At 40.0% G+C, this 13,280-nt stretch overlaps 1 protein-coding gene across 3 annotated transcripts in view; it reads right to left on the bottom strand.

Annotated features, from left to right (window-relative positions):
* Window positions 1-13,280, bottom strand: part of LOC123768634 (serine proteinase stubble) — a 59,813-nt gene that overhangs the window by 43,257 nt on the left and 3,276 nt on the right. For all 3 annotated transcript variants that reach the window (XM_069316426.1, XM_045759258.2, XM_045759259.2), the window contains exon 2: window positions 11,810-12,103. In XM_069316426.1, the coding sequence (XP_069172527.1) occupies window positions 11,810-12,103 (294 nt within the window). The remainder of the gene's footprint in view (window positions 1-11,809; window positions 12,104-13,280) is intronic.

Below are 13,280 nucleotides of genomic sequence, written 5' to 3'. Positions count from 1 at the left end.
CCAATGTTATACTAACCTATATTCTTTCAACCGTACAAGATACTCAAGTTTAATGAACAAATCCTCAAGGGCCGTGACGAGGGTTCGAACCCTCGTCACGGTTCAACCCTTAAGTGAGATACTTAAGTTTCTTCAGAATTGGTGTCATATCTTCAGGGTTCACATCTCTACACATAGCTAAATATCACTTATTAATAATATGAAGTTTTCAGTATTAAAAGCAAAATTTGACGGAGGCCAAAAATGCCTTTTAAATGTGTATTTTAACTTAATTTTTCGAGAAAGCAATAACGTTAAAAAGGTGGAAAATTACTTTTTTTTTCCAAGCAAACCAAGCAAGTTCATCCAAGAACATCAAAATACGAAATAAACAGCAATTAAACGTGCAGTAAAGAAAAATAATTTATTACCGATACTTGATGAAAACATATGAAGATAGTATTACACCTGCCAGACCGCGTTGTATCTGTGGTAACTACAAGTATTAACGTACAACACAGATGCACTATTGCCCTGTACATAGTCCTGGACTAAACTAAGATCTCAGTGAATATACACCGAGGAGCTGGGCGCGCACACATACACTACGGTGTATATATCGGCTAACACGCGAGGGAACATCTATTACGAATACACAGTGCGAATACACAGACGTGTATACTAAATTAAGGGCAATGAGAAATATGGTCGTCCCAACTGCGGTCGACCCCAAAAACGCATTCAGGAATTCTAACGTTCTGTGTGACTAGAAACTGTTTTCTCCCGTATGCAAATTAATGTATAATAATTAAGCTGTTCCTGTTGGGAAAAATTTGTGCTTGCATCGAGTGAAGATTATAGAAAACTACCTTTCCTCAGGCAAGGCTCGTTATAAAGCGAAAGTTGTCCACCACGACGACTTCATAAATTTTAATGTAGTGAATTAAAAAACAGGAATATTCTCAAATATAAATTCATATTTTTTAAAGTTTAATGTATAGGTATGCGTGTGTAACATTTAGTGTTTAGGTTCTGTTGGCTATTATCTGTATTTGAAGTTCGTAGTTGAAGCGTTTGCCAACCCGTCCTGGACTCAAGTCCATTCCATCCAGCGGTCGACCCCACAGACGCACTCAAATTTTAACATGCTATTCATTCAAAACAGGATTTTCTTAAATATAAATTAACATTATAATATAATATCATATTGTGCATATATAGGCATAGGTTAGGTTCTGTTGGCGATTATTTGCATTCAACCCGTCCTCGACTCAAGTCCATTACATCCAGCGGTCGACCCCACAGACGCATTCATAAATTTTAATATGCTGTTCATTCAAAACGGGAATTTTCTCAAGTATAAATTAATATTATAATATATTATCATATTGTGCATATATAGGCATAGGTTAGGTTGGGTTAGGTGTTTAGGTTCTGTTGGCGATTATTTGTATTTGTAGTACGTAGGTGAAGCATTTATAGCGTTGTGATTCTAACAAAATTCGTCAGTGAAACACTTGTTCCGGATATGTTCGAACGTCAGCAGTTGTGAGTCGTGTGTAAACCGCTTTTCATTCATAAACAGGGGGTTTGGCGGGTGCATGGAATCACTTTTGGATCTTTGTTTGGAGGACGGGCTGTTGCATTTGTAGTACGTGGGTGAAGCATTTACAGTGTTGTGGTTCGAACAAAATTCATCAGTGAAGCACTTGTTCCGGAAGTGTTCGAACAAAATCAGTTGCAAGTCGTGTGTAAACCGTTTTCCATTCAAAAACAGCGGGTTTGGCGAGTGCATGGAATGGACTTTGGTTCTTTGTTTGGAGGACGAGTTGAACGAGGGAGTGAAGCATATTGGGGAGCCGGTCGGCCGAGCGGACAGCACGCTGGACTTGTGATCCTGTGGTCCCGGGGTCGATCCCGGGCGCCGGCGAGAAACAATGGGCAGAGTTTCTTTCACCCTGTGCCCCCGTTACCTAGCAGTAAAATAGGTACCTGGGTGTTAGTCAGCTGTCACGGGCTGCTTCCTAGGGGTGGAGGCCTGGTGGAGGCCTGGTCGAGGACCGGGCCGCGGGGACACTAAAGCCCCGAAATCATCTCAAGATAACCTCAAGATATAGCAGTCGCCCTGTCCTCAGGCCAGGGTCGAACCCAGAGAAGCAGTCATCAATTTTTATTGTACTGCGTACTCAAAATTTTTATTCTCTCAAATATGAAAGGTATTATTACACATTAAAAGGTGTTGAATAGTTAGGCCTAACTTAGGTTTTTTGGCTTGCATTTGCTGTATGTGGATGAAGCCATTACTGAGGTGCAATTCGAGCAGAGGACGCGAACTAATCACTGCTCGAAAAAAAAATATATACATCAGTTTTAGAGTCGCGTGTAATATCTATCTTTTAATTCATAAATAGGTGGTTTGGCGCCTGCATTAACGAGCGAGGTGTTGAGGACCGGCCTGATAACAGTGCACTTCCAGCATATAAAGTGAACGAAGGATCGGACGAGACAAAGACGTAAAAGTAGGTTTTAGCCATAATTGGGGGGAGGGGGAGAAGGGAGAATGGGGGGGGGAGAAGGGGGGGGAGAATGGGAGGGGGGAAGGAGGGAGGGTTGGAGAAGAGAGGGAGGGGGGGGGAGAAGAGAGGGAGGGAGGGGGGGGGGAGAAGGGAGGGGGGGGGGGAGAAGAGAGGGAGGGAGGGTGGGAAGAAGAGAGGGAGGGAGGGCGGGGAAGGGGTGGGAGAAGAGAGGGAGGGGGGGTGGGAGAAGAGAGGGAGGGGGGGTGGGTGCTGCCGGCCGTGTTACCGAGCACTTGGCACTGTTCACGAGGACTGGCTGCTACTACACAACTCGCAAATGCTTACGCTCGAACTTTCCTCGAACAATTCTTCGCCTACTTTCCTGGAGTTCGAAGCCCACTTCTTTAAAAGCCCCGCCCATCTGTGTGTTAATACAAAACCAATACACCTACTTAATACACCCTGGGAGTCTTATACTAGAGCTTAATATTTACATTATTTTATTATAAATTACTGAAATAATAACTGATATTTTTGGGACTCCCGCAGCCTTAACGATAAAACTATGCCTGTTACATGCTTGACCAAATGAACTGATAAATTCGTAAAACCATGACCAGAGGCGACAAAATAGCGTAACATTGCCGTTACGACATTGCCGCGTAACATTGTGGAGGTGGGGTCCCTCGATTGTTTCAAGCATGGGTTTGGACATGTATATGAGTGGGATTGGGTGGTTATAAATAGGAGCTGCCTCGTATGGGCCAACAGGCCTTCTGCAGTTGCCTTTGTTCTTATGTTCTTAAATAGGAACATGTATACACAGATATATATCCTCGCTTCAGTGTAAACAGAAGTTTACTGCAATTCTGGACTATGTTCAGGACTAAAGTATTCCTACTGGTCAGTATAAGGACTTGTGGTGGCCTTTATTACCTTCCAAAGGTCAATAGGTATTACGGCCAACACTAAAGTGGCAAAGAGGAGATTTATATATATTCATACAGAACTTCCCAGAACCCGAACATCTTCATGATCTACAGAGGCACTCTGGCTTAGCGATCTTTTCTGAGAATTGCCTTGTCGTCGAAAGTTTTAAATTTAATTACCTAACTTGGCGCACACGGACACACAACCCGTCTTCTATAATTTCCAACTCCAGGGTTAAACTATAGCTATATATGTGAACAATTGGTTACCTATTATAGCTTGTCTCGTTTATATATGTCAAATACATTATGCGTATTATTATGAAACTCTTGAGTAACATATCGCATTAATGCAGTTAACAGCGGCAGACACAACCAGAGACTAACGATTGGAATGTTAGACCCGCTCCTGTGCCAGTCTACTACGGGCTCACCATAGCCCGTGCTACTTGGAACTTGTTCAGAGTAGCTGAATCTATAACATCAACAACGGAATGTTACACCGAAGATCTAGTAAACTACAAAAGAATTGATTTCCAAAATATCGTAAACATACTGACCTAATTACATCCAAAGACTGAGATGGTGAGGGATGCCACAGTGTACATACCCAGGCAAGAAAGGCTGAATATAACACCTGATGAAACGGGTGAGCTACCAGCAGGTAGATAACGTAGAAGATGAACAAGAACATGACGTTAAGCGTTACACACTCCTCTGTCCTTCATTCGTGGGAGCCGGCCTTGTTATGGAGCCAGATTCACGAAGCAGTTACGTAAACACTTACGAACCTGTAAATCTTTTCTCAATTTTTGGCGGCATTGTTTATAATTATTAAATATTAAGCTCCGAAGCACCAGGAGGCTGTTTATAACAATAGCAAAAGTTGATTAGGAAGTTTTCATTCTTGTAAACTGTTTAATACAGGTAACCAATGCCGTCAAAGATTGAGGAAAGATGTACACGTTTTTAAGTACTTGCCTAACTGCTTCGTGAATCTGGCCCCGTTGGACGGAACTCAAACCACCATCACAGACCACCATCCACCAGCTAACTGACCAGGACAACGACTACTGCTCTGACGGCCTCTGAACCCTGGTTGGACTCATTTCTTGAGTACGAGTAACTTCAGCTTCGAAAGATGTGGGTCATTTATCTCATGCTTTCTGGGAGTATTATATTACCTTGCGACGACAAGATAATAAATTCTTTTCACTTAGGTAATGGGAATGAAAATATTACTGTCACTATTCGTAAATAAAAACGTTAAACCTTTGCCGTGAATAATGAGCGAACCTTCGAAGATTCCGTCTCATTAAGTAATATAATATCGATCAGATACTAAGGAATCTAAATTTTATATTAGCATATATCAGCATATTATACTCTCCAATTATGCCAGTATTAGGTAGTGCTAATTACATCTTCTAGAGGATATGATTAGTACAATTATACTTTATTATTATATACTCTAGCACAACTTAAAGCTGGCATAATTGGGGATTATAATATGCCGATATATTTCATTAGGTCTTAATTTGACTAATTCTTCTACCGTCGCCCACTGAACGGGTGCGCGATCCATAACAAGTTAATTTTACCTACGTGTGGCACAAGTGGCTACGTGTGGCATTGTATGTACTCTCTCCATCTATAAATCCATGAACTTTTGTATCTCACGTTGTATGTATGTATTTTAACTGAATAAATAATTGTACTTTGTATTTTGTTTTGTAAGTTACAGTCCCACTCCTGTGCCAGGTAAGTCCACTACGGGCTCACCATAGCCCGTGCTACTTGGAACGTTTTGTTCCCAGTAGCTGAATCTATAACAAGAACAACCTACGTGTGTCACTTTCTCACTCAAGCACCGCTGGGTTTGGATAATAAGTGAATGAATGACTTCATGGACAAAACCCTGCCCTTGACCAGAGAGGGCGCCACCAAGACTCAGGGACTTCACAAGAATAAAAACATATTGGCTTAAGACACACACAATCCACCTGGACCAACTGTGTAAACAAAGTTGGAATAAATATTTAATAGTGTTCCAAGTTAGCTCACTGAGGCTGAGGGGTACGGGCTAGACAACTCTTAATTCATAATGATGCAGTGATTACTTTATCAAAGTCAGATGAAAAGAACAGCGTATGTTATATAAATAAACAATATATAATATAATTCACCTTACGGGCTATTCATTCCCGTGCCACCTCTCTTATACCGCATGCATGTGTAACTGTTCCTTACCTTACTCAAGGCAAGGTAAGGTAACCACCCGCCAAACCCGCTGTTTATGAATGAAAAACGGTTTACACACGACTCACAACTGATTTCGTTCGAACACTTCCTGAACAAGCTCTTCACTGGCGAATTTTTGTTCGAACCACAACGCTATAAATGCTTCACCCACGTACTACAAATACAAATATTCGTCAATAGAACCTAAACACCTAACCAAACCTATGCCTATATATGCACAATATGCTAATATATTATATTATTAATATATATTTGAGAAAATTCTCGTTTTGAATGAACAGCATGTAAAAATTTATGAATGCGTCTGTGGGGTCGACCGCTGGATGTAATGAACTTGAGTCGAGGACGGGTTGCTGAAGCCTTTAAGTCTCGTTATCGAAGGCAGGAAGCCTGTACGTAGGTTTATCATGGTTTCTATAGGTCAACTGCTGACCATACACAATAGTTTCCTAACTCCCGGAACCCTCTTTATTGCTAGGTGAACAAATGCATCAGATACAATTAGGTTCCATAGTATCCGGTCCTCATTTATGAGCCATGGTATACGTCGTCAATTACTTATGATGTTACGACTCCAGAGCACAGAGTTAATGAGCTCAGGGGATATTATCTGATGTATAAAGCAAGAAATAATTTTAAACTTTCTGATCTGCGCTGTAGATAAAAGGGTTTTCTATACAGTAATTTCATATAGAATAGTTCACGCACAAGAGCCGTGTCACCGATAATAGAAAACGTAAAAACAAAGAGTCAAAGAAAACGATATAGAATGAGTTTTATAGGGCTAACCTTATTATATATTTTACATTCCATTGGCAGAAGTAAATAAATAAAATAGCGTATAACGTGTCGAGAAAAAAAGCTCTTAATCACATTGCCGAACTTCGCCTAACCGTGGTAGACAGTCTTCATATGTGGTCACCCATCCAGTTACTGGCTATAATTGATATAACCTTTGATATAACCTAACGGAGTGACGGTCACATGAAATGCAACGGATAATTACCATGTCGTTATGTCACTCAGGTTAAACATTTCTTTCTTTCCAGTATTTGGATAGGTGAACACATAAACAAATCAGCCTTAGTAATGGGGACTTCGACAAGCCACGAGTCAGAGTATACCCATGAGCAGAGGTGCCATGGGCACAATCAGGGAACACTGTATTTATTTATTTATTTATTTATTTATTTATTTATGCATATACAAGAAGGTACATTGGGAATGTGAGGATACATAATATGGTAATTACAATCTTGTAAAGCCACTAGTACACGCAGCGTACTAGTGGTTTTACTAGTGGCTTAGTCCCCATTACTAAGGCTGATTTGTTTATGTGTTCACCTATCTAAATACTGGAAAGAAAGAAATGTTTAATCTAAGTGACATAACGACATGGTAATTATTCGTTGCATTTCATGTGACCGTCACTCCGTTAGGTTATATCAATTATAGCCAGTAACTGGATGGGTGACCACATATGAAGACTGTCTACCACGGTTAGGCGAAGTTCGGCAATGTGATTAAGAGCTTTTTTTCTCGACACGTTATACACTATTTTATTTATTTACTTCTGCCAATGGAATGTAAAATAAATAATAAGGTTATCCCTATAAAACTCATTCTATATCATTTTCTCTTACTGTTTGTTTTCACGTTTTCTATTACGGGCGACACGGCTCTTGTGCGTAGACTATTCTATATGAAATTACTGTATAGAAAACCCTTTTATCTACAGCGCAGATCAGAAAGTTTGAAATTATTTCTTGCTTTATACATCAGATAATATCCCCTGAGCTCATTAACTCTGTGCTCTGGAGTCGTAACATCATAAGTAATTGGCGACGTATATGAACCACTGATGTATGAACATCAGAGGTCCACGGTTGTTCAACGTCCTACCAGCGAGCATCAGAAATATTACAGGAACAACCGTGGACATCTTCAAGAGGAAACTAAATTGTTTCCTTCAAAGAGTGCCAAACCAACCGGGCTGTGGTGGGTATGTGGGCCTGCAGGCCTCTCCAAGCAACAGTCTGGTGGACCAAACTCTCACAAGTCAAGCCTGGCCTCAGGCCGGGCTTGGGGAGTAGAAGAACTCCCAGAACCCCATCAACCAGGCATCAACCAGGTATCAACCAGGCATCAACCAGGTATCAACCAGGTATCAACTAGGTATCAACCAGGTAAGGTACACCCACGAGTCAAGGTATACACATAACCAGTGTCTTTTGATACTGCATAATCTTCCAGGAATAGGATTAAAGTCTAGGGATATATACAGCGAGAGGTTAACCGTATTTATCGGTGTATATACACTAAGGGTTTATTTTAGTCTTGGGGGATATTTTCTGGTCTAAATAATGCTTGCAAGCTTCCCAGGAGACTACTGAGGTGGCCTAAATAATCCTCCCGCGGTGCAAGCGAGCGCAGTCTCCTTTGAAACCCGCAAAAGTATCTTTCTGTTCAATAAATTTGACTTGCAGAATCAAACCAGCTTGTGAAGACCCACCCATAAGAAAGTCATTGTAACACTAGTAAAATGCTTAACGCAGAGCAATTCCAAAGTTCAGTCAGCGTGGACACGATGATGGTTGTCCTCAAGAAGACTAAACCACCAACAGTCAAATCCAGATATGGCAGAACTCAATGAAACAGTGAATGATGAAGTTAAATCCCGAATATTTCTTCAGAATATCTGATGCTACGCAAATTCTACATCAAGCCTGTTAGGTCATCATGAAGAACTGACAACAGGAAGAACTTCTCCCAGTTTAATATACATTTGATACAATATACTTGCTGTTGCGGTTGAAGCAAGAACTGTGCTTAATTGTAAAATGCTAAAATACATTTTCATATAAATTGCGACCTCTTTCAAGCTAAAGGGCTCCTTTCACCGTCAAGTTCACTAAATACGATGGTCGTCAAATGCATGTAGGCTGTCAAACATCTACAAACACAACAGGGGATGAATAGGTAACGAAATACATGATGTCATAATATCCAAAAGTAGGAACCCTAGACCAGATAACGATATGGCTACTAAACGAGGCAGCAGGGTCGCAATGTAACCCAAAAGCTTCAGTTGAAATTGAAATTGAAATTGAAATAAGTTTATTGAGGTAAAATACACACAAAGGGATGAGGTAGCTCAAGCTATTCTCACCCCGTTCAGTACAACGTGTTAGTACATACATAGACACACATCACAAACAATAAACATATTACCAAACATTCTGAGAGATAAACATATACATTTCCTCCTTCACAAGTAGTATGGTATCAGACGTACACACAAATACTTTTATGACCTAGGTATACTGTATAGACAATTTGCAAGAGACATGCAGATAATTCAACAAAATATTACAGTCTTGGTGCAAAATTCTTATATCTCTCAAGAATATCATCACCTTTCCGTTGTGACACATCCAGGCTATTTGTTCAGGAACAGTCCTTATCTCAGTGTTTCTATATACATTAATCAACGGACAATCAAGAACATAATGGGCCAGGGTGTGAGACCTTAACATACCACATAGTTTACACCTCGTGTCATTATCATGAACACCAAGGGAGCCGGTCGGCCGAGCGGACAGCACGCAGTACTTGTGATCCTGTGGTCCTGGGTTCGATCCCAGGCGCCGGCGAGAAACAATGGGCAGAGTTTCTTTCACCCTATGCCCCTGTTACCTAGCAGTAAAATAGGTACCTGGGTGTTAGTCAGTTGTCACGGGCTGCTTCCTGGGGGTGGAGGCCTGGTCGAGGACCGGGCCGCGGGGACACTAAAAAGCCCCGAAATCATCTCAAGATAACCTATCCCATATTCCCAGTAATATTTGTACCCAAGCCTGAGCCGCATGTACACAGAGTCACTCCAAGCATTTCTCTTTTTACCATAAGTGAAATGGGTGTTTTGACTCACATACATGTAGTGTTGCATGGTTTGACTTCTCTCATACATTATCTCTCTCCTCTCCACTCCTGCCTGTGCCTGAATATTTCTGATTTTGCTTCTTATTTGTCTCATTGTGAATTCACATTCAATGTCAACTTGTGGTTTTGATGTGGCACGTTTGGCCAAGTCATCCGCCACCTCGTTGAGCACTATTCCAACATAAGATGGAATCCACATGAATTTCACACTATGACCTTTCAGCTGTATCTCAGTTATTCTTCTCTTTCAATCCTCAACTATGGACATGAAGACTGGGTTTCGACTGTTTAAGGACTCCAGTGCTCCTCGGCTATCGACAAATACAAAAACATTTTTGTCGTCATGACGTACTTCCTCCAAACACGCCAGAATGGCATGCAGTTCAGCTTGTGTGGATGATATATAATTACTAAGCCGGAGTTCAATTATCCTGTCCACAGTCCCAAACTCAGTATATTCCCTTATTAGGACACCACACCCTGCCCTGCCATCCTCCGCCACCGACCCGTCACAATATACATGTAAACTGTTGCCTCTTGGTAACCGAGATATCATGCTTCCATACAAACACCGTAATTGTCCCGGTTCATTATGAATCTTTTTCACCTTGAGGGGTACAATTTCGACGTCTATTTTCTGTACTTTCCAGGGAGCAGACATATTACACTGTCGAGAGGGTTTACAGTAGTCAAGTACATCGTATTCCCTGAGGTCGTGAGCTAATCGTCTCGTGTAGCGTCTCTCAGTTTCCTGGAAGTGTGTACGTCACTCAAGCAGGTCTGAACGCTCTCAAACAGCTTATCCCCTCCTTTTCTCCGCATGAAACGAATAGATACTCTAGTGTTAATGTCACGGACTCTATCACACACACTCTGTAAATTTAATTCCATTCTCATTATTTCAATCATTGCATTTCTTTGACATCCAAGAATAATCCTCATAGCCTCGTTCTGTATCAGCTCTATTTTTTTAATTCTGCCTTGGCCTGTGTAAGACAATACGGGTGCTGCGTAGTCTATCAGGGACCGAACAGTGCTTATGTATAACATCCGCAAGATAGGTACCCCAACACCTTTACCAGAAAAAGCTTCAGTTTATATTGCAGTAACAGACAACCGAATACCTCCCCCCCAAAATTAAAAACTGCAAAGGTTTTTTTCTAAAATCACGAAAGAAACCAAACTAAGGGACCTGAATCTCAGTCCTTTGTTAGTGACGTTTATTCTCTTTAGAGAACCGTACACATTATTCAGGAAAGAAAACTGTGACGTATCTGGAGAGAGAGAACTTAGAAATTAACCGCTAAGATACAGAGGAGAGCAAGATGTGTCTAGCAGGTATTATATAATGTAACAGAGATGCACATGGGTGACACTTGAGAAGATTAAAGAAAAGGAAGAAGACTTGTATGTCGGGTGTTCGAGGCTCCTAGTGCCCAGGTGAATCAAATATATATATATATATATATATATATATATATATATATATATATATATATATATATATATATATATATATATATATATGTTGTACCTAGTAGCCAGAACGCACTTCTCAGCCTACTATGCAAGGCCCAATTTGCCTAATAAGCCAAGTTTTCATGAATTAATTGTTTTTCGACTACCTAACCTACCTAACCTAACCTAACTTTTTCGGCTACATAACCTAACCTAACCTATAAAGATAGGTTAGGTTAGGTTAGGTAGGGTTGGTTAGGTTCTGTCATATATCTACGTTAATTTTAACTCGAATAAAAAAAAATTGACCTCATGCATAATGACATGGGTAGCTTTATCATTTCATTAGAACAAAATTTGAGAAAATATATTAATTCAGGAAAACTTGGCTTATTAGGCAAATCGGGCCTTGCATAGTAGGCTGAGAAGTGCGTTCTGGCTACTAGGTACGACACACACATATATATATATATATATATATATATATATATATATATATATATATATATATATATATATATATATATGTATATATATATATATATATATATATATATATATATATATATATATATATATATATATATATATTCTGTACAAGAAACAGAGACGGATGGAATGATATTAAACTAATAACAGGTAACGGCATACGAAGAAGTATAATTTGATACATTTCCACTCTAATACACTAAGATCACTATGCATAGTCCGCATCCAGATACTTACCGAAGGGATTGGCCAAGAAGTCAAAAATGCCTCTGGTCTGGGTAATGTTGGGCAACATAGTGGTAGTAGTGGTGGTAGTGGTGGTAGTGGTGGTGGTTGTTGTTGTAGGGCTGGAGACACCACCAAGAGTGGGGAGGGAAGCCACTGTCGCCCTTGTGGGGGGCTGTTGGACGTGCAAGGCGTCTCCCTCCCCAGCGATGTAGTTACCTAAGTCCTCGTCTATGGAATTGTCCTGCAGGAGTGCGTTCATGAGGAGGACAAGGGCATCGTGAGATATCTCATTGTCGGTCTCATCTGTACAGGAAAGAGAAGGGTGCAGCCAGTGAGCGAGAGCAAAACGGAAAACTGAAGATAATAGGACTGTCTCTCCACCTCCTTCTGGTGCCATATTTACTCACTGTTTCAAGAGATATTAAAAACAAAACAGTCTGATTCTAGAATTATATTAATGCATCAGTTGTCTCCTAAACCTGGGAACGTAGAAGAAAAGGCTTTTGCTTCTCTTCAACGAAATCAAAACTGATGGAAATACTTGACTGACGAAAAACAATTCTAGTTGAGGTTATGAGACAGTTGAATACGTTCACTCGTCCCTCAAGCAAGATAACTAATCACATATGACTACTGCATTATCGTGCTTGAAGGACCGACATAGAAGAAGGTGGCGTTTGGTCTGTTGACGTCGTTAGACAATGTCGTCATCACACAAAGTTTAATTTGGTCAAATATGAGCAACAGACAAGTGAAGATAAGGTTCTTGGCCATGAGATATATATAATACTGACAAAGAATATATATATATATATATATATATATATATATATATATATATATACATATATATATAGCAGTTACATGATGAAACAATCAAAAAGATTCTAACTCTGAGCCTTACGAGAATTTTTTTAAAGCAAAAGGAAATAAATGAATCTAATTTTTAATTCAGTAGAATGTCTATCTACATTCATTAAAGTATACTAATCTTTACATGAAATATACCGTTCCTACTTTTAGTGTCCATTTTAATTTTTTTACTCTCTTCTCCAGTGTGAACCAACGTAATGGTTTATATATATGATCAATACAGACACACGACAACAAATATAAGTTCACACACACATATTACAGAAACACATCCACATATATATTTGGACATGGATAAATGGAAACACACAGACCAACCACAAGCAGACAACACTGTTTTTATCAAGTAACCAAAGCTATCTAGACCTGTGTGCTCCACCATACACATCTACGTACGTACGTTATTAAACAGGCACAGGTTATCGAATACGTACGTGCATCCTTGGACAACACACAGACGTACGGACGCATGTGTATTTACAATAATTACTTGTGTAAATCTTCCAAATTATACTCTAACATCTACTGCACTTACACTTTAAAATTCACTGTATTTACACTCGAATGTTGCTTTGAAACGTTTCAGTACTTACGAGTCTGCGTCTGT

The sequence above is a fragment of the Procambarus clarkii genome, chromosome 83 (assembly GCF_040958095.1).
Source record: "Procambarus clarkii isolate CNS0578487 chromosome 83, FALCON_Pclarkii_2.0, whole genome shotgun sequence".
In the NCBI taxonomy this organism is placed as follows: domain Eukaryota; kingdom Metazoa; phylum Arthropoda; class Malacostraca; order Decapoda; family Cambaridae; genus Procambarus; species Procambarus clarkii.
Note: the sequence above shows the minus strand (reverse complement) of the source record. Positions and strands in the feature narration are given on the sequence as shown.